This window comes from Poeciliopsis prolifica, unplaced genomic scaffold, assembly GCF_027474105.1.
Source record: "Poeciliopsis prolifica strain line A6 unplaced genomic scaffold, Auburn_PproV2 SCAFFOLD056, whole genome shotgun sequence".
NCBI classification, from domain to species: Eukaryota; Metazoa; Chordata; class Actinopteri; order Cyprinodontiformes; family Poeciliidae; genus Poeciliopsis; species Poeciliopsis prolifica.
The window spans coordinates 2,103,153-2,130,808 of NW_026562431.1; the positions used below are offsets into that span (position 1 = coordinate 2,103,153).

Genomic DNA, 27,656 nt, shown 5'->3' on the forward strand with positions numbered 1-27,656 from the left:
TCTCTATTTTTTGATTTGTCGCACACAAACGGGAAGAGTTGACTTCGAGTCTGACGGTGGACAGACGAACCCCTGAACTCTGTGACTGAGAGGAAAATGTGTTCACTCCACTTTTTGAAGGAAGAGAAACCCAGAAAAAGCACCACATGTGAACGTGACGGACTGATGAGCTGCCCTGTGTGTTCTTCAGTATCAACAGTGTTTCTTTTTTGAAATATATTTTATGTGTTGGGGGTGGGGGAATGTCTTGGCATTTTATTTTCTCTTTTCCCGGAAGTAGACCCTCATCGTCTTAAAATCCAGTTATGTTCTCAAGGTTACAAATTTACATGAAAATCAGAAGGACAAAGATTTGTGTCTACACAATTTATATTTTGACTGTGTTACATAGGTATGCTGGAATATTAATATTTTTCTAGAAATACACCAAGAAATCTGCTGGTGACCATAATCTGCCAATTTTTACTTTTATTAGTTCAGACCAAACAGAAACTCAAAACTTCAACCTTGGTCTAGTAACGTATGCCTCATAGCTTATACAGTTAGGGCCAGAAATATTTGGACAGTGACACAGGTTTTGTTATTTTAGCTGTTGACAAAAATATGTTCAGAAATACAATTTATATATAATATGGGCTGAAAGTGCACACTCCCAGCTGCAATATGAGAGTTTCCACATCCAAATCGGAGAAAGGATTTAGGAATCATAGCTCTGTAATGCAGAGCCTCCTCTTTTTCAAGGGACCAAAAGTAATTGGACAATGGACTCCAAAGGCTGCAAGTAACTCAAAAGGCCTTTCCCTCGTTAACCTGTAATCAAGTAAGTAGTTAAAAGGTCTGGGGTTGTTTCCAGGTGTGTGGTTTTGCATTTGGAAGCTGTTGCTATGACCAGACAACATGCGGTCAAAGGAGCTCTCAATTGAGGTGAAGCAGAACATCCTGAGGCTGAAAAAAAGGAAAAAATCCATCAGAGATAGCAGACATGCTTGGAGTAGCAAAATCAACAGTCGGGTACATTCTAGGAAAAAGGAATTGACTGGTGAGCTTGGGAACTCAAAAAGGCCTGGGCGTCCACGGAAGACAACGGTTGTGGATGATCGCCGCATACTTTCTTTGGTGAAGAAGGACCCGTTCACAACATCAACTGAGGTCCAGAACACTCTCAGGAAGGAGGTGTATCTGTCTCTAAGTCAACAGTAAGAGAAGACTCCATGAAAGCAAATACAAAGGGTTCACATGTAGATGCAAACCATTCATCAATTCCAAAAATAGACAGGCCAGAGTTAAATTTGCCCAAAAACACCTCAAGAAGCCAGCCCAGTTCTGGAAAAGTATTCTATGGACAGATGAGACAAAGATCAACCTGTACCAGAATGATGGGAAGAAAAAAGTTTGGAGAAGAAAGGGAACGGCACATGATCCAAGGCACACCACATCCTCTGTAAAACATGGTGGAGGCAACGTGATGGCATGGGCATGCATGGCTTTCAATGGCACTGGGTCACTTGTGTTTATTGATGACATAACAGCAGACAAGAGTAGCCGGATGAATTCTGAAGTGTACGGGATATACTGTCAGCCCAGATTCAGCCAAATGCTGCAAAGTTGATCGGACGGCGCTTCACAGTACAGATGGACAATGACCCCAAGCATACAGCCAAAGCTACCCAGGAGTTCATGAGAGCAAAAAGGTGGAATATTCTGCAATGGCCAAGTCAATCACCAGATCTTAACCCAATTGAGCATGCATTTCACTTGCTCAAATCCAGACTTCAGACGGAAAGACCCACTAACAAGCAAGACCTGAAGGCTGCGGCTGTAAAGGCCTGGCAAAGCATTAAGAAGGAGGAAACCCAGCGTTTGGTGATGTCCATGGGTTCCAGACTTAAGGCAGTGATTGCCTCCAAAGGATTCGCAACAAAATATTGAGAAAAAACTTTTTTGTTGGGTTATGTTTATATGTCCAATTACTTTTGAGCTCCTAAAATGTGGAGTGTTTGTAAACAAATGTGTACAATTCCTACATTTTCTATCAGATATTTTTGTTCAACCCTTTAAATTAAACGTTACAATCTGCACTTGAATTCTGTTGTAGAGGTTTCATTTCAAATGGCATGCAGAGCCCAACTCACAAATATTGTGTTACTGTCCAAATATTTCTGGCCCTAACTGTAGCTACTAGGCTGCCTGGACAACACCCTGAAAGTGGGTGGACAACACAATGAAAGTGTGGACTTTCATTGTTGTGGCCTGTGGTGTTAGCTGGTTTGAGTATTACGTGGATGTCCAAAGGTGAAGGCAGAGGAAGCAGAGAGAAAGTATCAATTATTAAACAGGATTTTTTACTTTCTTTGTTCAAAAACATTTGTAGATTTCTCAGGCTGCGAGAAGGCGAGAGAGAGCCAGACTTGCGGAAGCTAGCAGGGAGGCTACACAGCATATAAAAATGTTTCTTGTTTTCAGCCTCCCTCGAACAGATAGAGGGATCTTGAAATGCTGTTAGCCTGATGGAGAACAACAAAGCAAAAGGTAACAACAAATGCATTCAGTTTTCCTCATGATGGACGAGCAAAGATTCACAAATCTCTCAGATAAGCAGGGTCTCCGAGAAATGGCTGTTTTCAGTCTGTGTTGCTAACCTCACTTGTACTTTATGCCAATGGAAGAGGCTAAAAAAGTTGAAATTGTCAACTTTTCAGTTTTTCTGTTTTGAAATCTTAGAGATCTAGTTGTGGGGGAATCTGCAGTGCAGCAGATTTTTTCTTTTTCCGTCAGTGGGACGTAGCCTTAACAAATGAATTGATCTGACACGGATTTCTCTCAACATGTCGCTTTGACATAACTCTTATTTATTTTTGATATGACCTTCATTGAGCTATTTTGTGATATTTTTTGATCTTGCACACTGAATGGGGCAAAAATTGTTTTATGGCAGAGCTGTGATGTATGCAGCGCAGATGAAAAACCTATTTCAATGAAATTACAGTTTCATACACATTTCAAAGAACCAGAAAGAAAGCATAACAATTACAAGCCGGCACTCAGCGCAGTTTATGCACATTTAAAATCTAGGTCGAGTTCCTGAATGAAACTACCTCATGCATGCTGAACAGCCTGTGCCCCATTCCCTGAGGCTTAGGTATTTCAGGTGAATGCACACTCTGCTCACTTCTCTGTCTGGCTGGCTTTTTTTTTTTTTTTTGTTCTTGTTATTTCAGTTAATGCAAGTGAGTGATTAGGGTGAACCAGATCCCGAACACTGTGTTTTACTCATGCCCCATAATCCCACAATATTAATATTTGGGGAAAGAACAGAGGCATTGTTGACAGTGTTCTGTTTGCCTCTGGCAAAGATGACCATCAACTCTCCAACATGGACGGCGCCTCCGCAAGACGAAGCTGCAACGCTTCAGACATGGAGGAAACTGGAAATGGGGCGATGACATGTCATCATATGATGCTGTGAATGAAATTAGCACTTTGCCTTTTCCCAAAGCGTTCCCTTCGCATTAAAAGTGGAGAACGTTCAGGAAAGTGAAACGGATAGATTACTTCTCTCTTCGGATTGTGTTTTTAAGTAAAGCCGTGCAGTTTATCCCTGAATGTGTTTTCCCAGTGTCTGAGCCAAATGAATTAATAGTATTGGACCTGCAGCCAACTTTTTCCTTCTCCAATGTATCAGTAGCCTGTTCTAGTTTGCACTCTAGTGTACCATGAGCCAGAAAGAACGTTTTAGTGCCAAATGACATGCGTTGTGAGAAAACCTTAAGTGGCCTCGCAAATAATGTGCTGACAGATGCTGCGTTGCTGTTAAATCCTCGAGAGCAATACACACTGTGGGTAGAAAAGAGACGCCTCCAGCCTCTGGTACGCAACCAAAATGAACAATACCACAGCTTGATATTGTAAATTTTAATGGTATTAACGATTGGAGAAATGGAAAAACTGCTGTCTGAGGTCATCAGGGCAACAAACTGATCAGAGAAATATCTTTTCTGCTCTAAGACTTGAGCTTTTTCAAGGAAATTTTGTCTAGATATGCTACAGAGATGTCTCAGTATGAAGAGGAGCAAATCAAGACCCAGTATATTTTTATTTGCTCCTCTTCACTGGACAAATCAAGATATACATTTTTGTGATGCTGGCTCTTGGTTGAGCTGGAGACTTTCCTCTTTGCTGCCACTTCAAGGTTCCCTTTGATCGTTGAAATCTTTGACACTTTTTGGACTCTCATACTTGGTTTGATTAAATTGTTTTCAAGTATATTATAGCTGTGACTCCATTGACCATCTAACTGCGCAATTTGGAAATGCCAGAAATAAACTTGCTTATTTTAGCTAAACGGTTTTGATGCTAACACAAAACTGCAGTGGAAACGAGTTTTCCACGTCACTCAATTTGTGAACGACCAGACTTTACTACTGGCAGAAACGACGATGAAGCTGATAGGAAGTGGTAGGAGGTTGATGTTCTGTAAGGACCTATCGCGTGAACAAACTTAAAGGAAACGCCGAAATTGGTTTTTTGCCATTAGTGGAATATCGACAACATTTTGTGTACGTTTGTAAAGAAAACGCAGCTCGAGTGTTTAAAACCTACAAGGACCCAAAGCTCTGCTTCTTACGGGGCCACCAGCTCTCAAAGCTGCCACACACATAACTGGTCTCTGTTACATCATAACCGGGTAGGGAAATAAAAAACAGCAGCATGAGCTCCAGGGTGAGAGAGGGGAACGAGGTGGAGCCTCCGGCCTCCCCGGCTTGTCTAAGTCTCAGTCTAATCCTACATTAACAGGCCGACAGATTAACTGGAGTTCACCTCTGAAACAGGTCAGCTCCTCCCGCCAGGCTGAAAGGAGCCGGTGAGGAAGCATGTGATGAGTTCAGGGGCAATCTGGGGTTTTTTTCCCCCTTCCTGTTCATTTTATTCATAAAAAAAACAAAAAACACATCACGCAGCAGAACTTTGATCCTGAAAGACAGTAGAACCAAGAAAAGCAGTGGCTCATGTTAAACAATGACATCCTGAAGCATTAGAACGTACACAACACCGTGTATAAAACAAACGCTGCATTACGCTGTGAAAGAGTCATAATTCATAATAATGACAGTCTTTGCTCCTCCGCATTCAAGCAGAACCCAGCAGACTCGGACAGAGTTCATCCCAGGAGGCAGAAGCAGGAAGAATGTCCCTCCTGCTCGCCGTAGCGTCCAGTAGAAGTAAAGAAGCTTAATGGACAAATGAGCCAAGAGGACATCTGTCCAGGAGATGACGACAGGAGCGTTTATCTCCTTTAATGTTGCACACAGATGTGAAGGAAGATACGAAAAAGAAAACAACAACAACAACAAAAAAAAAAAACAGAAAGCGCTCTTTATAGAATATTGCATTGTTTTAATTCTTTATGCAAGAGAGAAGTGTCAGTGGTTTAGTTTTATCCATCTGCACAAAATGTCTGTCGCGGGTAAGTATGAACAGTGTTGTGTGCTGTGACCTATGTCCTGTTGGGAGGACCTTAAACTGGCGGTATTATGTAAAATCGACCTTTTTTCATCATGTTATATTATTCCCCCTGTCAAAAACACACCTGGAGTGCTGCTTTGATTCTCTCCATGCATATTTGAGGAATCCTTTAATCTCCATGGCAACTAATTAGCTGTGCAAAACGCCTGCGCGGACTTAGCCCCGCCTTCAAGGACAAAGCTCCTCCTGTGAGCTGCGGTTTCTAAGCTTCCGAGCTTCTGCCTCACAGAGCAGCCCGCCCCCTCTCAGCTCCTTCAGACTAGCCAGCAGCAATTAGCAAACACCTGGTGGAACTGCATATCCGCTCAGCTCATTACAGGGGCTACTACTCAGCGAATCACCGCTCAAAATGTTAATTAATGATAAAGAGTCACTAGAGGAGCCGTGTTGTGATGACTTCCTGAAGGCGGCGTTTCAGGAAGAGGAGTTTTTCAAGCAACAGACACAATTTCAAGTCTTTACATTAGGAAGAAAGATTTCTTTTAAGTTATATGTGACAGAATAATGACTAAAGGTGACATAGTTACTTGATTGTTCTATAAAATAGCACTACATGCCTAAAAATCACATAGTGCTGCCCCCTTAAATAAGCCATTATTGGTTGAAAACTCCAGAATGTGGCTGAATCAGGACAATTTTACCAGGTATTGCAAACACTTGATGACATTGCCATCATTACTAAATGCCTCCTTATTGCTTAAGGGGGCATTTGGATAATTACTTATCCATGTGAAGCCTGAACATATTTTTTCTCTTTCATTAAAACATTTTTTTTTTTCGGTTCAACTTTTATCTCCCAACCTTTAATCCTCCTGCCGTCCTAAAAGAGGCGGTCGTGTCCTTGTGTCCCGATTTTTGCAATAGTTTCTTTCATGATTTCTGGAACTGACGGTCTGACGGAAAACCATAAACTCTACGTGACAACAGGTCATCAGGGAGGGCTGCATGTGACAGGCAGGGAAAAAGAGAAGAACTCCATGAGGGGGTAAATACCTTTTGAAATTACCCCATAAAGCATGAAGTCTGGGATACATGGAGCACAAGGATTTCAGTTCCAGTAGAAACGGTGCTTGCCATGTCATGTCCCACGTGCTTCATGTTCTTGGGCGAGAGGAACGTCCAAAAGCCAACTGAGAGGCTCCAAGCCTTCAGACCTCCTGGGAGAAATAAAAGCACATTTTAACTCTGAAGCGGTATTAAAACTCTCGGTCCTCTTCTTCACGTACAGCGCAGACAGAGAGCAGCGTGTGACGGGCGGAACAAACCACAGAAGAGCCACGTCACCATGAAGCAGAGCAGCGATTGAACCGCCTGTGACCCCCGGCCTCCGGCGCCCGCCGACAGCTGACCCTCCTCCGGCTCCGGCAGCGTCGCGTTGCGCGCGCTCTCGGTCCCGTTCCCCATCTCCTCCCTGAGCTCCTGCTGGAGCAGCTTGGAGATGAGGCTGTTGAAGCGGTTCTCCGTGGTGGGCCGCACCTCCGAGGACGCCGTGGTCAGGTTGAGCTCGGCGGGGTCGACGCAGGTGCCGTTCGCCGTGGGGAACGCCACCTGGCTGAGGTCCAGGCCCGCCACGGAGGACGGCGAGGCGCACGGGATGTCCCGCACCAGCTTGTAGCTCTCCATCCACTGCTTGAGCCAGTCCAGGGCGCAGTCGCACTGCCAGGGGTTTTTGAAGAGGTACAGGTGGCCCAGGAAGTAGACGGGCTGGAAAACGCTGAGGGGCAGCGTGGTCAGGTTGTTGCTGTTCAGGTGGAGCGTGATCAGGCTGGTCAGGTTCTCGAAGGCGCCCTCCTCGATGTTCAGCAGCTGGTTCCGGTCCAGGTACAGGACCTCCAGCTCCGCCAAGTCACCGAACCACGTCTTGGACACGTTGATCAGCTGGTTGCCCCCGAGGTTGAGCATCTTGAGGCGGCTGAGCCCCTTGAAGGCGAGCCGGGGCAGGTCGGTCAGCAGGTTGTCGTTGAGGTAGAAGTTCTCCAGGCGCACCAGGTCCTGGAAGGCGTTGTCATGGATCACATTGATGCGGTTCTCCTGGAGGTTCAGGTACCTGAGACGAAGAGGAAGAAAACCAGTGGCCGTGTCGCCGTTTATGGCTCAATAATCTTCCGACTACAAAGTTTTAACAATCGTAAATGCAGGGACCTTCTGTCTGTCTGTGGCTCAATAATCTGAGAAACAAGACCTCTAATTTCTTCTGAAATGTTTCAGTTGCTGCATTTCTTTTACTCATTTGACTTCCAGTAAGTGAGAACTCTTTATTGTACAATGACAATAAAGGAAGTCTAAGTCTAAGTCTCTCTAATACTCTGATGTTCAAGGTGATGTGGCAAAGTAGGGTTGTTAAGGTAACATTCTCATCCAACCTACTTTTACATCACAACCTTTTTTTTTTTTTGTGGATTTTACGTAACAGATCAAAATAAAGCAGGTCAACGTTGAACTGGATGGACCATGAAACATGGATTCCTTTCCTTCTTTTTTTTCTTTTCACAAACACCACATCGCTTCATTCAGACGCCCGTAGGGAGGGATCGGAACCCCGCAGGCGTCCCTCACCTCAGGCTCCCCAGGCCCAGCAGCGAGTTGTAGGCCACCGCCTCGATCTTGTTCCTCTCCAGGTAGATGTGCGTCAGGTTCTCCATGCCCCGGATGGCCCCTGGGATCCTGCGGAAGTTGTTCTGGAAGCACAGCAGCTCCGTCATGGCGGTCTGCTCGATGAAGATGCGGTCGGGGATGCTGAAGAGGTTGCAGTCGGACAGGTCCAGGCGCAGCAGCTTCTTCAGCCCTGTGAATGTCCGGGTGTGAAGGTAGCTGATGTACTCGTTGTGGGCCATCTTCAGCTCCAGCAGGTTGGAGAGGCCCTGGAGGACGCAGAGTTTGAAGTCTGGTTGGTGTTTAGAGTCAGTAGTTTCGTAGCTACAGCAGAATTTGTATAAACGGCAGAAAATCAGTGAGAAAAATGTTTTAGATGTTTTTTTAAAAACTTTTTTTCAAAAGCTTGCGTAAGTTTGGTCAGTGTCTCAGATGTCTGTCTTTTGGACTTCCTTCCACAAACTCCTGAGAGGTTTACTGTCCCATCTGAGTTAATTGGACTCACTCCCAGAACTCACTGCTTCGTGGTTTGAAACATTTTTACCGAGTTTGGACCACGATGGGAATGTCCAACCATCATGACGAACAGGTTCTGTTCAGATTGAGCCCAGAATAAAAGACAAAGGCCCCATGAAGCTGGTAATGCAAGGAGGAGGGCAGTTCTCTATAAGAAACATAAAACGCCAGATTGCTGTAGGAGGAACTGGTTTGCTTCATAAAATCGGAAAGAAATTATGTGGAAAAATTAAAGCAACGTCCATAGATGTTGGCACAGATTGGTCTTCCGAACGGACAATGACCCTGAACATCCAAACTGGTCATGCGGCGTTTGCGTCGGTTCAATCGCCACAAAGTCCTGACCCCAGTCGAAGTTCTTATCGGGTCTGAAAAGGCGCGTCAGTGAGGCCGTCTACAGAATGTTCTGACCGGAGGAATGGACCGGAACTATAGGAAAATCCTGGGAGAAGCTCCTGGAAGGAAACCCAAAAGATACAAATGACCAAGTTCATTTGTTGTCTGGAGGAACCTGGATCCTGCAGAAATGAGACTTGGGGAATTTTACAAAATCTCTTGATAAAAATTCTACAAAAACTTGAGCTTTTAGGTTCTTTAAAGATTCTAAGTGAAATCTTTGTACCTGTAAACTTGTGGAGCAACAATCAAGGTTAAGAGGTAACAATCAGAGACGTATGCTACTTTTTCTATGACTCTCATCACATTGAATTACATTTCAAACCCAGCTGTCTGGCTGGAAACGGATCGCTCAGTAAGATATGGTATGGAAAGGAAACCTTGAAAGCTCCCGGGGTGATGAAGGAGATGTTGTTGTGGTCCAGAGACAGAGACCTGAGCGAGGGCAGGGCCCCGAAGGCCCGCTCCGACAGGAACTTGAGCCGGTTCTTCTCCAGGTTGATGGCGGACGCCTCACAGGGGAACTCTCTGGGCAGCTCGGCCAGGCCGGCGCGGTCGCACAGCACACTGCAGCTCTTCTCCTGCGTGCAGGAGCAGGACGGCGGGCAGGCCCGGACGCACGCCCACCGCGCCAACGCCGACTGAGGAAGCAGGCACAGCACGGACACTGAAAGGCAACGGGTGAGACAGGGCAGTGAGGCTCCATCAGGGTGGCCATGGTGTTTTCCTCCATGAGGGAACTTTGTCCCTCATGGAGGAAATTCAAGAACCAATCAAAGAACATTGGTAGGTTATCCAGAGCTCATTATACAGGCCTTCTTGTTTTCTCTTGGGGTTTATGTGTAAGATGATGAGATGCAGAAATGTAAAGTTGAAGGAGACGTAAAAGTCCTTACAGATAAAATCTAAGAAGTGTTGCATCCAAACCCCTTTACTCTACTAGCCAAAATTCAGTGTAAATCAGAAGTGTTGCCCAAAGGGCATCAGGGAGTTAATTATCTTACAATGCTGAATGTTTAATTTATTTTTTACAGAAACTTGACCCATGTCTGTCCTCACACTTTTACTGAACCGTTCACTTTGTTGCATTCGTATCAGGACCATGAAGTCGACTCCAAGGTCTACAAAACAACGCATGGTACCCTAACAGAGGAAGTTCAAGAACAACATCAATAGATGAAGAAAACATGGAAGAGTGAAGAGCCTTCCAAAGGCTAACCTCGTGACACTGCATGGCTCCCTGAAGTACCAGAATGTAAATAAGAATTTGATTCAATCTGGAGCCAGAACCTGTTGAAATCCAGACCTACTGGATTTCATCTGGATGATCTCCAGCTGGGGATCTGATCTAGATTCTGTTCTGCTCAGCAGATTCTCAGAACAGATCAATGCCATGACTTTCTCCAGTTCAACAGAAACAAAGTAAAGTTATTATCTTTGGACCTAAAGAGGGTCATGTAGAAACATCTGGACACAGCCGGAAACTAGAGGTCAGGCCAAGCACTGGGTTAGTGATCTGTACAGATTGAACCACATTTCTTAAAAACAATTAGCTCTTGGTTACTTTTAGCTTTTTGTAGTGAGATTATTCTGATGCCATGAAAAAATGAATTCATATTACAGCGTTTCAAACGTTCCGGCTGACGTGCGCTTGAGTCTGTTGACAAACGACAGAACGAAACAGAGGAGCGACTGGGACTGACCGGTGAAAGTGAAGGAAGTCATTCCTGCCGTCTCTCATCCGGAACATGCCAGGATGAACGGAGGTCTGGAAATGCGCAGACACCAGCACCAGCTGTCACCGATCGCACGGATATCTCAGGAAATCATCAGCGGGAAGAGACGCAACCGGAGGTGATGGGAGTGTGCAGCCCTTTCTGGAGACCTGCGTCCATGTGTGTTGAAGCTCCCTATCCAGAACCGCACGGATGTGTCCATCCTGTCCGTCCCATGTCAGTCCACATTCTACTGCACAGCCGGGCAAATGGAACAGAGCCTTTACATGAAACACTGCTCCCTGTGTGTGTGTAGGTGCGTGTGTGTGTGTGATGGGACACACGAACACACCAAAAAGCTATCTCTTAATGGCCATCAAATCCCCTGGATGGAGTGATAGAAGGAGGGATGGGGTTGGAGACGGCCGGTTGGTGGGATTACACAAGTAAAGAGCTCTTATATGGAAGCAGAGTCACAGATGTAACTTAACACACACACACACACACGCATACACACCCACGCACGCGCGCACACACACACACACACACACACGTAGCATGAAGTTTGAGGTTAAACTTCAAACTGCTTCTGTTTTAGTGGCTTACTGCCTAAGTCTACAAGGCGATCTGATCAAACAGGTGATCAATAGTTTATGAAACAGATCAGCGGTTGGAGCTCTCTGACTTCACTCAACTTTAATGGCTCCATAACCTGCTTTTCACAACATGACACACAAATCATACGAAATGGGTGTCACCAACAAGAGGCGTTACGAAACCTGCTCAGCGGACAAAAGCCAGTGTGACCTCCACAAAGTGAGTGCAAAAAAAAAAAAAAACGCGTTCAAAAAGTGGGTTAAAACATGCTTTTCATTCAACTGGAATATGTTTGGGTTTTTCCTGCTCTAGATGCACCGACTGAACTGCTCTGCAGGTTTCTAGTGATCATAGAAGTTGAATATAGATACAAAAGCACAAATTTCATCAGTGGCAGATTTTTTTTCACTTTAAACATGTATGAAAAAATGTGCCAGTGGAGCCTTTAGATCTACATTCAACTATTGACGATCAATAATCCTGCTGAGAAGTTACTTGTAAGTTTGTTTGGCCTTATTTCAAATGTATTTATTTCAACTGCAGACCCGGAACGATCAACTCCATATAAACGGGTCAAATTAGAGATTCAGCTCTAATAGTGGAGGGGAGAATCTCCTGTATTTGTCCTTCCTGTAGGAAAACATTTCTTTCACATTTTTTCCAGACTAAACGTTGCGATGCAGAAGTTGCAGCTTCAGGTGGCAACGTGACCGTGGCAACTGTTGCTGAGACACATTTGGTTGTTTTGATGCTTTTCTCACTTGAATCTTGTTCGTTACCTTGGAAATCTGAGTTGGGTTGGACAGTCGAGTCGAGGTAGCAGGGTTTTAAATAAATCAGGCAACATCCTGTTTGCAGCAGCTCTGGATCATTTTAAACATCACTTTGCATGAGAACACTTTATCTGTTCATTTAGTTTCTACAGAGGCTTGTGGCAATAAATGAATTAACTGCATCAATTCAAACCAGCTCAATCTCCATTTTGTTTTTCTCTCTAAGAGCTGGATGACTAAAGTCTTCATTCTGGTTCTTTGGTCTTCTCTGGGCCTTTTCTTGAGACTAATCTCCTTTATTTTGAATATGGAAAATGTCTTCCTGTTTTGTGTTAAATGCTGATTAGAATTTAAAGTTTCTTTGAAAATGTGCTCTTGCGTAATTTCATTATTGGCATATTACTTGAAAATCTCAGGTCATCAATATCAACTAATGAAGCCTCACCGACACCAACATCACAAATGCTGAAATGCAAAGACATCCAGTTGAAATACATAAACCTGCCATGACTTTAAAAGCCTGACGTCGTCGCGTATGTAGCCGCTGGTACTGCGCAAATATGAAGCCGATCAACTTAAGGAGAAATACAAAACTGACACAGTTGAAAGTACAAATGAAATCTTTATGCATTTTTCCTCATCAAAACAAACGAAGCTCATCCAATCCATAAACTGATTTTCGCCGCCTGTCTGCCTGGTGGCCACACGAGGCAGCAGGCTGCTTGCTACAAGTCTTCTCTGCCTCATCTACAGTAAACAACTTCTCAGAAAACATGCTTGATTTTTCAACAAACTTTTTGCATTCAAACATTTTATTTTGGTAAAATCTTACATTTTTTTTTTTTTTTGTTGCACAGCCGAGTACTTCCCCCTCCCCCTCTTCCTCCATGCAGTGCAGCAGCCTAGAGGCTAACACAGAAAAGCAAAGTCTACATCTAAACAGCTCCGGGGTTTCTCCAGAGATTGAGCAACAAGTCTCGGGTTCTGCTTGCGATTCAGAGCTGAAGACCTGTTCCTCAGCCACTGAGAACTCGACAGGCGTCATATATGCAAAAGTACAACAAGGAGAATAAACCACATGTTTGTTTCTTTAAGGATTGCCATGTGCCAGACATTGACTAGAAAAAAAAAAGAAAGCAATCAGGTCAAATTAGACTAAAGGATTAATGCACACAGTTGGAGAATCTGAACACTTCTGCACTGATATGCTTAGGAAATCTATTTGCTCTTTTGAAAGCTTTGCTCCAAACCTTGGCATGTTTGCTCAAATCCACTTTGAATTTTGATGACCAATTGGGAAATTCTAATAGATGGCTGGCCATGTGGAGGCCTCTGAAACAGCTGTGGATATTAGAAACTGAGTCCAATGGATCGTATACATTTAAAAAGCTCACACTACCCCGAAATATATAAATTTCACGCATACAGGTGACATTCAACATTCAAGTGCCAGTGTTTTTTGTACTGTCTTTTGGTCAAGTTTCTGAAACTTTCAAAGAATCACTTAAGAGGCTTACAAAAATAAATATTTGTCAAAAATGCTTAATAAATTACACAAAACTAGCAGCAAAAGTAGAATCTAGAAATCTGTGCAAATGGCTAAATTCCCCCCCCCAGACTGCTAAATCCCCCTGGTCCCAAATAAATCCTGGATTTCAACGTTGAGAACCCTTCCCCCTTTGTAAACAAGCTGCGTTTTTTTTTTGTGGGTTCCTCCTCTCTCTCTCGCCACAAACTCCTCACACACAATATTTGGAAGCTTAAGGACACATATCAGAGACATCTATATAAAACTCTAGATGTGCAATAAAACAACTTTAGTAAAACTCGATGGGCTCGATGTACGAGGGCCTACACATATCAAGTAGCACCATTCAATCTCTCAATACTGTCAGTGCATCCGCTTTTCAGATTGAAAGAAAAAAAAATTAAAGGTTTCAAGGCACATCACACCTGATGAGGACTGGGGAGCATTCCGTATTCGACTCCTGCTCCTCTTCCAGAGGAAAAGCTGCTCCGAATTTTTTTTTCTTTTTTCTTCTTGATACTACCTAAATGTTCCATACAGAAGGTAGGACACCTTCCGATCTTTGGCCACCTTCAGTTTTGTGAATAAACCAAATGGCGGTGCACTGGAAAAAAAAAAAGCCCTGACCCACACCCCCGCCCCGTGTGGTTGGAGTGCTGCTCCCCAACGTAAACCACCCCCTCCCACCCGTTTTCCCCCGCTGGTTATTTGAAAACCTCAGTGATTACGCCAATGTCCCGTCTCCTAACGATGAACCACGCCTCCAACGCAGCTTGAAAAAGAGAAAAACGTTAGTAATTAAGTTAAGCCTGCGACTCAAGTTCACCTGTCCTTTCTCCCTTGACCAAAAAACAAAAACACTTGCAAGCGTAAAATACCCAATGTTGTGGTCCTTTTGTGCAGCCATTTTGAACTTCACTTTCAAGATGGCAGGCATTGCTTCGATACACCTTTCTTTTTTGTAGAGAAACGATTAAAAAAAGAAAACCTGACTGGGGTTTTTCCAAAAGATTTTGCATACGCCTGCTCTGAGAACGTCTCAAGTAAAAAGCAACAAAAAACACCGTCCACTGATCTTTTTCTTTTAAAGTAGCTAGCGCTTGGTAACAGACTAGCTGCCGTAACACTGTCAAGTCTATCGGAAAGCGTGGAGTTCCAGCATTGGTTTCTTGGTTTTTGTACCTCAGCGATTGTTGGCACTGAGCTTAACGACTGCTGTGTTTAAGATTACGTCAGGAATGGCTAAATAAGAAAAAAACCAAAAAAAACCAACCATGTCCCTAAACAGAGCCTGTCCAGGATAGAGTGAGCAGAAAACAAAAAGAAGAGAACATTAATGGAACTTTGTCCCCCCTTCGGATTAAAACGGCGGCTTCACACAGTGGCCCAGTTTTAGAGAAACTAATGGCTCCATTAGCTGTTTGACAATAGAAAAAGGCTACATGATGTTAGAAATTTGAGGTTCAAATGGAATCATGACTCCAAGAGCCACAACACCCAGAGTTTGCCAAGGTTTAAGTCCAAGCTTATTTCAACTTAGTTTCTTTTTTCTTTTTTTGACTTTTTTTTTTTTTTCCCAAACTAAATCTTTAAAACAAATTTTGAGCTCTTGGCCATGTTCATCTGGTGAAATGACAACATATATTTCCTGGTTAAATTCAAAAAGGCACAGTACATCAACATACAAATAATCCTCAGGTTACCCGGTTTGCGGGGTGGCGGGCCCCGCAGTAAGAACAAAAATACTTTTTCTGAACGATGAAAAGTCCGAGGTTGCGGTCGGACAGTGCATGTAAGCATCCATGCTCGCTCTGAGGTGTGCAAAATCTCTGCGGCGCCCCCTGGCGGTCGGCACGTGCTGGTGATTTTCTTTGCGTCGTGCTGCGCTTCCTTTCGGGGGAAAGAAGCCGGTGGCAGAGAACTGGGGTTGTAATGTACTGTCTGTCAGTGGAGCTACACAGGGAGGGTTTGTTATGGTCTGGCTTAGGTTAACATGTGGTTTCCAGCAGGTTGGCATGACAACCTGTTCCTATGGTGTTTAGTTCCCCCACCAATCTACGCTACCAGAGTGGTTGTAATTTCCGCCGTAGCCATCGTTGTAGAAGTTGCCGCCGAAGCCACCTGGGAGGAGAAAGTCAGAAGGTCAGAGGAATCGACCAGTTTGGGAAACAGAAAGGTGAACGTCATGGCAGTACAAAAACACTTTAAAGGGGCAGCTTTATGTCATTTCCAGGCACAAAGACACACTTTAGATGTTATAAAATTTCTATTTATATCAACCATATTTATTTGATATAAATAAATATAATTAACACCTTAAAAAGTGGACGTCTGTCTCTTTAAGAAGCTCATGCTCTTTGTGAAACTCCGCCTTCAGGACGTCATCACAACTCGGCTCCTCTATTAACCTGTTAACCTTTTTACCAGCGTTGTTCTAAATAGCAGCTGGGATAAGTTCAGTGGATGTGCAGCGCCACCAGGTGTTTGTTCCTCAGACTAGCCAGAAACTATTAGCAATGTCCACCACTGAACAGCTGAATGGTTGCCATGGGTGATTAAAGAACTCCTCAAAAGAAAGAATGTGGCAACACAAGCTATGTTTTTGACAAGGGTATAACAAATAAATAATTTTATTGTACATGAGACTGCCCCTTTAAAAGCTAAGCCACTTTAGCTCGCGTACCTCCACCAAAGCCACGGTTTCCTCCGTGACCGCCAGCGCTGCGTCCTGAGCGGTTGCTGTTGAAGCCTCCGGAGCCACCTGATGCCTGGCGGTAGTCTCTGGCTCCGAAACCACCAGAGAACCTGCAGGAGAGAAACCAGTTAGTGTCTGCACACGGGAACCAGATAGACATCAGATTTAGCCAGTCTGAAGAACACGAGAACAGAGGAAACTTGTTACGTTTACTTTAGAAACTTTTAGGAAACATATTTTTACTACATGGTACTTATTACTTTTGAGTCATTTTATTATGAAGTTGCACTACACTTCTGGGTACTCTATTCACTGAACTGAACAGGTTTGTTTCAACACACCTGCAGTTTTGCTAAATCTTCATACTTTCAGTTTTAAACAATCCAACAGACATGCAAAATTTTTCTTTTGTCTGATTTTCTATGAATTATTTTCATTTTGACCTCTCACTGGAAGAATTGACATGGGATCAGATAGTGGAGTGTTACCTCTTGGATCGTCCGCGGTTGGTGCTCTTGTGCTGGTGCTCGTAGGCCAGGCTCTCCAGCCAGGAAGGAACCTCCTGTTTGGCCTCAACCAGGATGTCCAGCAAATCTTTGGTTATGTTGCTGTTTTTGTCGTTAAAGAACGACGTGGCCAGACCTGAGCGAGAGTCCACAAGTTATGTTACACCACTGCTCTTGTAAGCAAAGAGATCATTTGAAGTCACAGAGAGTGGGATTGTACCGAGGTTGCCCACACGTCCCGTACGGCCGATACGGTGAACGTACTCCTCGATGTCGCTGGGCAGATCGAAGTTAATCACGTGCTTCACGTTGCTGATGTCCAGACCTCGAGCAGCCACCTGGACAGAAGGAAAGAAATGTATTTGGTGTTTCTCAGTTAGCTCAGTTTCCTTACAAGCTGAAGCTAAGCAGGAAGTATGCAACAGCATCGTTTCTTTGGAATGATTACATTTGGAGAAATATAGAGCAGCTATGGATAACCTACAGCTGTAGCCACCAGGATTGGGCAGCGCCCAGAACGGAACTGGTGCAGAGCTTCCTCTCTGTCCCTCTGAGATCTGTCTCCATGGATGCTGGTGCAGGCGTAGCCCTCGCGGTACAGGAAGTCCTCCAGAGCATCGGCTCCTTTCTTTGTTTCCACAAACACCAGCGTCAGGGAGTCTTTACCTGGGGAGCCATGAGGAAGCCACATGAGAAGGCTTTGAAATGCTAAAAAAACCCACATACATGCAGCAAGTACAGAAAAAAAGATGTTTTACAGAAGCAGGAACTGAAGACATAATGAAGGACGCAACAGGAAGCTTATAAAAGCCCTGGTGATAAATTCCTCTTTACTGAAACAGGTATTGTAGGTCTTTACATTTGACTGATTAAATAGTTCATAATGTCTGCTATGTTTCTAAACTGCCTGATTATTGGGTTCAAATTCAGATATTTAATTATGTAGGCCAGTAAACAAACTTTGAGAAATATTCATCTTAGCATTCCCTCCAGTCCCAATAAAACAGGCCAACCTTCCTCCTCCCCCACAGCCAGGCATGCAGGACTTGAAACAACATGGAGATGCTAAATAAGATCTTCATTTAGAGCTACACAACCATCACAGTTCAATTTGGTTTAAATTGTATTTCTATGCTTAAGACAACACACTGAATCAAATTGCTAGGAATACGAATAAAGTTACATGACTTTATGAGGTGAAGCTTTCTGTAACCTGGTCATGATCCTGTAAGGTTTCCCCCAATATATTTTAAGCCTGGCAGGCCACCAGGCTTTATTTGGGCACCCACAGGGCTAAGAGTTGCTTATTTTAGTTCTCTTTGTGTGTTTGCATTTTGTAAGACTTTATGGTCAATATTCAAGCATTAATCTTTCACTAATACATAACTATCAAGGGATATTTTCAAATTTCCTGTCAACTTTAAACATTTAACTCAAAAACACAGACCAGCAAGTTCTCTGGGGGAAACCCTGTACCAAAATATCTTTAGACCCAGAGGCTGACATTGGCTCAGCATTGCAGACTGATTTTTTTTTTACCTGTGGCATTGAGCAGATCCAGAAGGAAAGACCTCTTGTCGTTCTCTTCTACCCAGACAACCTTTTGCGTGATGTTCTCTGATGTGGAACCGACACGCCCCACTGCCAGGAAGATGTAGTCCTCCAGGAAGTCACGAGCAAGGATCTGAGATCAACAGCCAACAATGAGATGACCACTCACTGAACGCACCGCCAAAGTGACACTGTAAGGCTGCCGACATGAAAACACACCTGAATCTCTTTGGGGAAGGTGGCGCTGAACATCATGGTCTGGCGGATGCCCTTGGGCGGCATCGTGTCCTGCTCCACGATGCGTCTGATCTGCGGCTCAAAGCCCATGTCCAACATGCGGTCAGCCTCGTCCAGAACCAGATAGCTGCAGACACAATTTGCGTTTAGCCACTGATCCGTCCTGGGGTTAAACCTTAGAATTCAAACGTTTGATCTTTCAACAGCCCAGTGAGTCAGATACTAACTTGCAATGGTCCAAACCGATCTTGCCTCTCTCCATCATGTCCACCAGACGTCCTGGTGTGGCTACCAGTAGATGGCAGCCTCTTTCCAGCTCTCGAATCTGCTGGCCGATGTCTGCGCCACCATACACCACACAGGGACGTACGTGGGAGCGGTAGGCGAACTGGATGCCAGGAAAGAACAGGAGGTCTTGAGATGTCACACGGCAGTGAAAAATAAGAAATGACAAACTATTTGTTAGCTCCAAACTCACCTTCTTGGCCTCGTCGTAGATCTGTAGAGCCAGTTCTCTGGTTGGAGCCAGAATGAGGGAGATGGGGTACTGCTTACGACGGCCGTACCGTCCATTCTCCTGGAAGTTGAAGGAAAACTCAGGACCAACTCAGCGCTGTGTGGAATGATTACAACTTCATGGAGTTTTGGTTTTACCTGTCCACTGCTCTTTGAGGCTTGCAGTGCATCTCCTGGTCCTTCTGTGTAGATCTGACTCAGAACCGGCAACAGGAAAGCAGCGGTTTTACCAGAACCTGAAACGCACATGGATTCTATTAAATGAAGATCTAAACAAAACCCACCAACCATACCGAGACATCAAACTTTATTTCAACTGTCTTTCAACGAACGCCATAGATGTTAACCAGTCATACTAAATGCTAACCCGTCTGGTTAGCCCCCAAAAAAACGCTAACCCGTTTGAGATCAGGGACACTAACCTGTCTGGGCGCAGGCCATCAGATCTCTCTTAATCTTAATGATGGGAATGGCGTGCTTCTGGACCGGAGTTGGCCGGGTGTAGCGGCTCAGGTTGATGTTCCCCATGATGATCTCCCCCATGTCCACATCATGAAACTGCACAATGAAACATTCATTAGTCACCAGGTTCTTTATCTAAAAACAGTAATAGAGACAGTGAGGGACACCTACACTCTCGATGTGTGGCGGGCAGTTGGATCCAGTAGCTTCCACGGGAATATCGTCGTACTTCTCAAAGTTTATCCCCGTGTTGCTTCCAGAGAAAAGCTCGCTGCAAAAAGGATACAGTCAGGATTAGTCTGAATGAAACAGATTATTTCTGACCATGAGTTAACGCTGCTTACTGTTCCAGACGCTCATTGGGTGCAGTAGGCTTGGACCAGTCATCTTCTCCTCTGGAGTCCTCGCCCCAGCGACTGTTCCCACCACCACCGAACCCCCCGCGCTCATATCTGGAAACGGATGCACATGTTCTGTTAAAATGTGCCATTATAATACTGCTGAAGCAAACTATTGTTTTAACAAGGGAGTATTTTATAGATTCTGACATTAGGCTAAAACAAACTGGCACGTTATCCAGTTAAAAATGGATTGGAAAAGGTTCTTAAGATTTGTTTAATGGCAGAATTTGAACCAAATGAAGCTAAAACTGCCATCTGAAGAGTTCAAGGTCATATTTACAGACAAGGTTTTTCCATCTTAAATCCAAAAAGTATACATTTTTGTTCAATGTTGGCTTAACTACTGTTTTGTTCTTTCAACGAATGTCCCATTTGAGAGTCCTTATACGGCAATTTGCGAATACTTGTTTACTAAATTCCAATAATTGATTCATCTCCATTACTTGTTTCAGCCCCAAGCTATATTGAAAATCCCAGTTAAAATTTAGCAACAGCAGCTTATTTGGTTCATATATTTTAGGAAGACTTTTGGAAGCGTCACACACCGTCCTCTGGAGCCAGCCCCACGGTCGTTGAAGAAAGCAGATTTGGACCGATCGTTGCGCCCTCCAAAGCTGTTGTAGGCGGCGTCTCTAGGGGCTCCTCCCCATCCTCCATCTTTGTTCTCGTAGCCTCCAAACCCTGCGACGAGGGAAACAAAACCCCGTCACTGACGAACTCTGAAACTGTTCTGGCACAATCAGCTGTCAGACATCCAGAGATGTCTGCTGCTTACCAAGGCTGGAGCTGTGTGTTTTCCTTAAAGCAAAAGTCCTGTTAAACCGTCAATTTATTCCATTCCTGACCTATCCTTACAGCTAACAGACTGGGATGCAAGTTTAAAAATGCATGCTTACTATCAAGAGAATGTAAACAGAGACACTTTTTTTTTTTAAAAAAAGGGTGGGGGAGGGCTTATGGCTAACGCTACGCTACACTTGCGGCTACAGTTAGATATTTAAGAGAACAGGAATTCCCCACCTGTATTTTGCAATGGTTGATTAAACGAGCCTCCGCCCCTGTTACCACGGTAGGCGCCACGCCCACCTCTGTCATTGCGAGGGGGTCCGCGCCCTCCAAAACCCCCATTTGTACGGTTGTCATGGAAACCATTCACAAATCCATTGGTGCGTCCTCCGTCCCATCCAGGTGAATCTTTACATAAAAAAGGGTGGGGAAGAAAAAAAAAAAAAAAAAAAAAAAACTAGATTTAGAAATGGTTTTATATCCAGTTGCTAACTCTTCAAATAAACACAGCAGGTTTTAATTAGGTCCGTCACAACTGAACCGCAGACAACATACCAAAGCAGGCAGGTAGAAACAGGCCCCTTTGACACTACTATTTAGCAACAGAGTAAAAATTAATGTGTAGCACCAATTTCAGCAGCCATTGCTCTCACTGCTGGCCACAGTCTGAACGAGGAACGACGCCCGTTAGTCTGAGTGTTCTGCTGAAACGTCCTCAGCCCAAATATGAAGAGCAGAACAGCCACACGGATCTTGGCAGACTTCCAAGGTCTATTGTTGAAGATAGGACTTTTAGACCCGGGAGTCAACAAAATCCTCCATTGTGGAAACCATTAGTAAGCACACAACAAGCCGTTTAGTAAGCGCACGACGGAAATGGCCAACACAAGCAATCACAATCCTCAGTCAGACACCGACGAGCCAAAGAAGTCTGTGTTCAAGGCCAAGGTCACTGAATGTACAGGTTGAGAAATTAATTTGAAAAATTAGGCAGCTATTAGCAATCATATTCATTAATGTCTTAAAAGAGTTCATGGGAATAATCAGAAACAATCAGTAACTAAGTATCAGAAAAATCTGTCAAAATAAATCAGCCACCTAGGATTTGTTACACACCATTTTGACTTTTTTCAATTAAAATTTCTTTTAAAGGATTTAAAAAACGTAATAACTAGATATCTGAACTGCACTTTGTAGTCCAGGTAATAGACCTGAACTAAGAGCGCGTTTCCACCCTTCTGCATTCAAACTACACAAAGTGGAGTCAAACGGTTGTGCGACAAAAATGTTCCTTTTTGCTGCTAACAGGTTAAGAATATTAATAAATGTTTCCAAAGGTGAAAGGTCAACCACCTTAGCAACACTAAGGTGGTTGACCTCACAAAATCAAGCAAATATGTGACCAACCAGCTGTGCTATAAATATTTTTGCTGCACAAAGCGTCATAAGGTTGAGCTCTGCAAACTTTTTTTTTTTTTTTTTAAAGTTTACAAACTATAATGGCACAAACAAAAAAGTTTTGCGGCACCCTCTAGCAGAGTGGAAAGACATCTTTCATTTGATTTTGCAAATGTGAAGTATCTTGTTGGCCCTTGATGACAGCTGGAAATATGTAACATTAATATGAGGGCGGCACAAACAAATGCACCAGCAGAAATTGGTGCTCAAATTAACTGAACATCATTTTTTGTTGGGTTTGAAAAAAGTGTTGGGGGCATATTATTGGGGGTGGTGCTACAGCAGGGGACCAGAGAGGCAGGTCTCTGCTCCAACACACCTGAATCCAAAAACCTAATTTTCTCCTGTTTAACGTTACACAGAATCCTGAACCATCTGTTTGACTCGGGCGCGTCGGAGCAGAGATGAATCCAGGATTCTGGTGCAGTTGATGGCAGCAGAGATTCAACCAGATTTTACTAAGCAAACCTCTCTGCATCCCTTTCACTCCCTACAGAGTAAATCGTCAGCCGCCCAGGTGATGAGGGGTGACCCAATGCATCGCTGCCATGCAGCATCATCACGCTCATTAGCAACTGCGCTAACGCTTTCAGCTAGCTGCACACACTGTCAAAGTGTGCCAACAGGTCGATGGGACAGCATGCAGGCGGAGGTCAAAGTGTACCGCATCGGTTTCGCCAGCCGCCACTGTAGGCATGGTAAAAGGCAAGCTCTTGAGAGGCCAGTCTTGGGTAACCTGAGTAAAAAGTAGGGAAGCAGGCTTTCAGATCTGCCACGCCCCACCCCCACCCTCAGGGAGTACTGGCTCATGCAGGCTTTTAAGTGTTGGGTTGGACTTTGCACAGTAGTTACCCATGGTACACTCATCCCATCCTGACGGACAGCTAGCTCCCTGCACTGGCTGGCAGTCAGCCTGCCATGGTTGGGGGCACTGCTTAGGGGCGTCTTGGAAACCATTGAAAGCGAGATAAATGACATCAAGATTTCTATGTATGAATGGGGGGTTGGGGAAATCCATATTGTCTATAAACAAAACAAACCAGGACCAAGGAAAAGGTAGCCAATAATTAAATGACAACTATCTTGCCTTAGAAAATTATCAAACGGCAGGCATTTCAGCAAAGAGAAGCACATCAATTAATAAGTTAAATAGGGATGCACCCATCCATTTTTATTTTTTACTTTCGATACCAATATTTGAGATTTAGTAACGGCCGGTACTGATGCAATACAGAAAATGTGCCGACTTAAAGTGATTTTATTTATTCATTTTATTTAAATGTAACAAATTACTTTTTTCTTCTTTTTTTTAAATAACTACACCAGTGCAGCACACTTGAACACACCAACTTGCTTGGTCAGACAAGCGAGTGAAAAAAACTTTAATTTGTTCACTCACTGTAATTAGGAGCTGAACAGAAAATGGAAAAAAATAAAGAAACCGACTACCTTGATCAAACATGTGATCAAGTGCAACAAACCTTTCAAATGGTTCAAAAGATGCAATATAATGTTGAATACATAAAGCATGGCGTCACTCAGAGCACAAAGCATAGAGTTAGGCTGAATAGATCTACCCTTGTGTTAAAGACGCATCGTCACAGATACCAGATTTTTTTTTCTTCATCAGATTTGACATCAGTATTGGATTGGTGCATCTCCAATATTAAATTAATAGTTTTTAAAACTTCCTCCCTGTCAAACTGGCTTTATTGGTGTGTGAAATTGTTATTTCATGCATCGCTAAATGCCATTTGCACTCAGCAAAAGCAGACAGAAGGGACTTACAGAAATTTACTGGTGCCACTGAATAACCGCACTGTTTACCAGCGGGATAAGAATTTCCTGCTGTGGAATAAAAAATAAAAAAACAGTAAAAAAATAAAAAGGGGGAATGAGGGTCAAGTGTGCAGCCAAACAGTACCTTGACTTTTAGCTTGTTTTAAACTCAAAATATGGCAGTCCCAATTTCAGCCTTTATCAGAGCTGCCAACAGCTAACACTGTCTTTCACACATGAGACTGAATGAGCCAGAGCTTGAAGTTCGAGGGACAAAATGGATCTGTTGAACAGTTGAGCTAAATTAAAGTGAATTGGCTCCATCCTCACACGTATGAGCAGTCTAGGGTGAAACCCGAAGGCTCAGGCTGACATATGATACCACTTGACCTACTTTGTGAGCACCGAAAACCCGTCCAGCACAGAAAGAAAACACACTCCGCACAGCGTCCTCTGTTCGTTCTGTGCGATGGAAAGGTCCTCAGCGCATTTTAAACATGACAAAAGACAACTGCAGTCTTCTGCTTGACGGGTAAAGATCAATATGTTACTAAAACATACTGCTGAATGTCCCTGGTCTGTTCTCAATTGTGCTTGCTTTTGCCATGCTCTGATGGGCTTTTCTCATTAACAGAACTTACACATCAAACTTGTTATAATTTTTCTCAGAGGCCAGGCACAACGTTGGACAAACTCACCATTTTTTGCAGCATCTTTGTTCCTCAAGTGAGGTGGAATGTAGCGTCCTGGGTAGAGAGAACACACCGGTGAACACTGGGACATTCAATATATTTTGAAACCTCCATTATCTGCCCATCTTAATAGTTCAAACTTTAAATGCAGTAATGCTCACAGTACACGCTGTCTTGGCACTACTACACAAGCTAACATCTAGCCTTCCTTATCAGCCAATCTCCCAAGGGGAATAAAAAATGCTTCTGGATTGGCTGCTTTGCCAAACACCAGCCAATAGCATGTCAACTAGCGCTGCAGAAAATCAGCTTCCTGTATTTAAACTGTATTTTCATTAGAGTATTTTGATATGCTCTAAAAAAAATCTGAGTATATGATATTTCTGTGAAGAATTTTAGGTTATGTTCCACAGAAAAATTAGTAAATACATAGGGATTTACAAAAGTGTAAAAAGGATTTTTAAAATTAAAACATTAACCCGACATTCAGTCCTCATGAGCCACCAGAGGGGCCCCTCCTTCCGCACACCTGAATCAAATGAATGCATTTCCTCACTGTTGAGTGTTTATCTGATTCAGGTGTGCTGCTCTGGTCCAGGCCACTGCAACCTGTGGCTTTCTGGAGCCATTTTTTAAACATAGATGCAGCAAATGCAGATTTACGGCATTAAATTTTTCTGCATTGAATTTCCACAAAAGACTGATGCTGAAAGCATCAATAAGACACTTTTTTTGTCCTCATGTTGGAAACTGCTTTGTTTGCATCATTTTCTACTATGAAATGTCCACAGCAAAAACATTTATCTGTTCTTGTTTTGCAAATGTTCCTTCAATTTAAATATTAAAAAAACAGTTAAAAGTTGTTACTTACTGCCAGTTCCTCCGCCTTGACCGTCAGGGTTCAAGTCTAGGGCAGCAAGCTACAAATGCAAAATAAAACAAATTAAGAATGTGATTGTTTCACATCAGTACCAGAAGCCAATGGTAACACAACATTTAATCCCCATCATTAATGTGCTTTGTCACTATAAAACCCATTGACCTGAATCATGACGAGTTCAGCTCATTTTAATGCAATATTAACCGAGTACAGTTCAAAGTTTTCCCAAGTAAATGAAATCACATGCACATTATGAACATTTTTACGACCGACCATAAAATTCATGGAAATACTGACTGCTATGAAAACCGTTGTGTAACAATTAAAATACTTTTAACAGTAACAAAAATAACAGAAAAGTTAAAATGGCGACAAATCATCACAGTTGGTGGTCAGAAAATGCATGTATGGTCATGTTGACGCTCAAATCAAACTCATTTCCTAAATATTTAGCAAGTCACATTTCCTTTTTCTGTGAGTAGGTGAAAAATAAGGTCTGCCAACTAACAGGAAAGATCATCTTTGATGGAAACCAAAATAGAAGCCTCTGACTAATATGGCCTCACAAAAGAAAGGCAGAGCACATTATAGTGGAATATTTTAAATCCCAGGTCGTAAACAGTGCGTATGAGGAAGAAGCTGACTTTCATTTTAAGAAAGACTCCAGGAACAGTGGCTGAAGCCCACAATACAATAATCCAAACATTACAGGTTGTGCTACTTAGTTTTGCTTAAAAAAAGAAAAAAAAATACAAAATTGTTTTAATTGTCCCAGTTAAAATAAGTTGGCATCAAAACAGAAATGTAGCCAAGCTGAGCTTTTTGAACTTTGGCGCTGACAACGCATTTTTTGGCCTCCCTCAAGATAAAGAAAATAAATCTTTCAAGAGATGTTAAGACACCAAACGACGAGTTACCAAAACGACTTACTACTTCTGTAAGCCAACGCTTCGCTTTCAGTAAATAATTACTGTGACTTCACTGTTGTTAAAAGGAAGTCAATAAGCGAATTTAGGTCAAGGGAACGAGAGCAACAGCGCGCCCATTGCCGTGTTAAATAATCGGCTACAAATGTTGAAAAATAAATATTTAAATAAAAATGTTACACAAACAACTATACCAAATGGATATAACTATATTTACTGGGGGGAAATGCGTGAATACACGTCATGAAGAAATAGGTCGTTCGTGGACGGGAACATTTTTTTCCTGCGCCACGTTTCAGGCTGAGCAGGCCTCGTTAGCTGCGCCGCTATGCCCTCGTAGAAGAATGCCGGCCGGGTCTTAAATGTCAGCTAACCTAGTAGTTTTCCACTGGCTTTCTCTGGTTTTTAAAGCAGCACTCGGTCCAACGAAACCGCGTTCGAATACGTTTACGTATTAAAGTTGGAGAAAGACTATTTCAAAACAGCGTCGTCACATATTTCGGGCGGCCAGATCGCTAAGCTCATCGGAACATCGTGTTCCGCCATCACAATCCTGTCCACTGCAACAGACTCCATTTTAGCAGCCGCTGCGTTAGCCTAGCTTGACTAGCTCCCCTCTTTTCTCCGTCGAAACTAAGGTTAACAGGAAAAAAATTCTCAAAACTTCCCGAAAGAAATGAGAACAAGTTGAAGTCACTCACCTGCTGATCTAGACCGTGTGGATTATCAACGACCACATGACTCATAACTAAAGAGAATAGTGGGGGATTATTACTGAAGAGAAACAATTTTCTTTGTTAGCGCCACCGGCTGATCTCAAACGGCAAAATTAGGTATTTTTTCCCTCTACAAATTACGACGAAAAAATGTAAAATAACGTAGACCTGTTGATTTACTTTAAATAAATTAAAAAAAAGTTGATCGTTACAAATATAAACTTTCAGTTCTATTTCCAAATGAAAAGACTGATGTGGAGCTGTAGAGCAGAAACCCCCTCCCGGCAGGCTGGACCGTGGCGGAATGAGACTCCGAGTGTTCAGGTAGCGCGAGATATCACCTCTGTAACCTCAGGCCTGCGGTCTGATGACTAAATATCGCGATGCTTTTTGCATGGCCAACAGAATAAA

General features: G+C 43.4%; 2 protein-coding genes across 8 annotated transcripts; both read right to left on the reverse strand.

Annotated features, from left to right (window-relative positions):
* Positions 1-4,881: 4,881 nt before the first annotated feature.
* On the reverse strand, positions 4,882-11,158 carry nyx (nyctalopin). Its single transcript, XM_055059998.1, has 4 exons — positions 10,731-11,158; positions 9,408-9,694; positions 8,080-8,384; positions 4,882-7,570 (listed from the first exon to the last, which is right to left on the reverse strand). The coding sequence occupies exons 1-4, from the start codon at positions 10,750-10,752 to the stop codon at positions 6,742-6,744; spliced, it is 1,443 nt and encodes a 480-aa protein (XP_054915973.1). The 5' UTR covers positions 10,753-11,158; the 3' UTR covers positions 4,882-6,741.
* Positions 11,159-12,714: 1,556 nt separating this feature from the next.
* ddx3xa (DEAD-box helicase 3 X-linked a) lies at positions 12,715-27,560 on the reverse strand. 7 transcript variants are annotated; one of them, XM_055059727.1, is made up of 21 exons: positions 27,231-27,560; positions 25,595-25,643; positions 24,730-24,777; positions 24,041-24,100; positions 23,105-23,197; positions 22,917-22,988; positions 21,029-21,202; positions 20,554-20,689; positions 19,952-20,059; positions 19,779-19,878; positions 19,568-19,703; positions 19,284-19,381; positions 19,108-19,206; positions 18,857-19,017; positions 18,612-18,756; positions 18,381-18,525; positions 17,326-17,507; positions 17,062-17,179; positions 16,824-16,977; positions 16,324-16,445; positions 12,715-15,761 (listed from the first exon to the last, which is right to left on the reverse strand). In XM_055059727.1, the coding sequence occupies exons 1-21, from the start codon at positions 27,273-27,275 to the stop codon at positions 15,679-15,681; spliced, it is 2,328 nt and encodes a 775-aa protein (XP_054915702.1). In that variant the 5' UTR covers positions 27,276-27,560; the 3' UTR covers positions 12,715-15,678. The 7 variants fall into 7 exon arrangements, with proteins under 7 accessions (XP_054915702.1, XP_054915701.1, XP_054915700.1 ...); XM_055059726.1 differs by having other exon boundaries at positions 21,095-21,202; positions 23,105-23,275; XM_055059725.1 differs by having other exon boundaries at positions 23,105-23,275.
* Between the last annotated feature and the right edge of the window lie 96 nt (positions 27,561-27,656).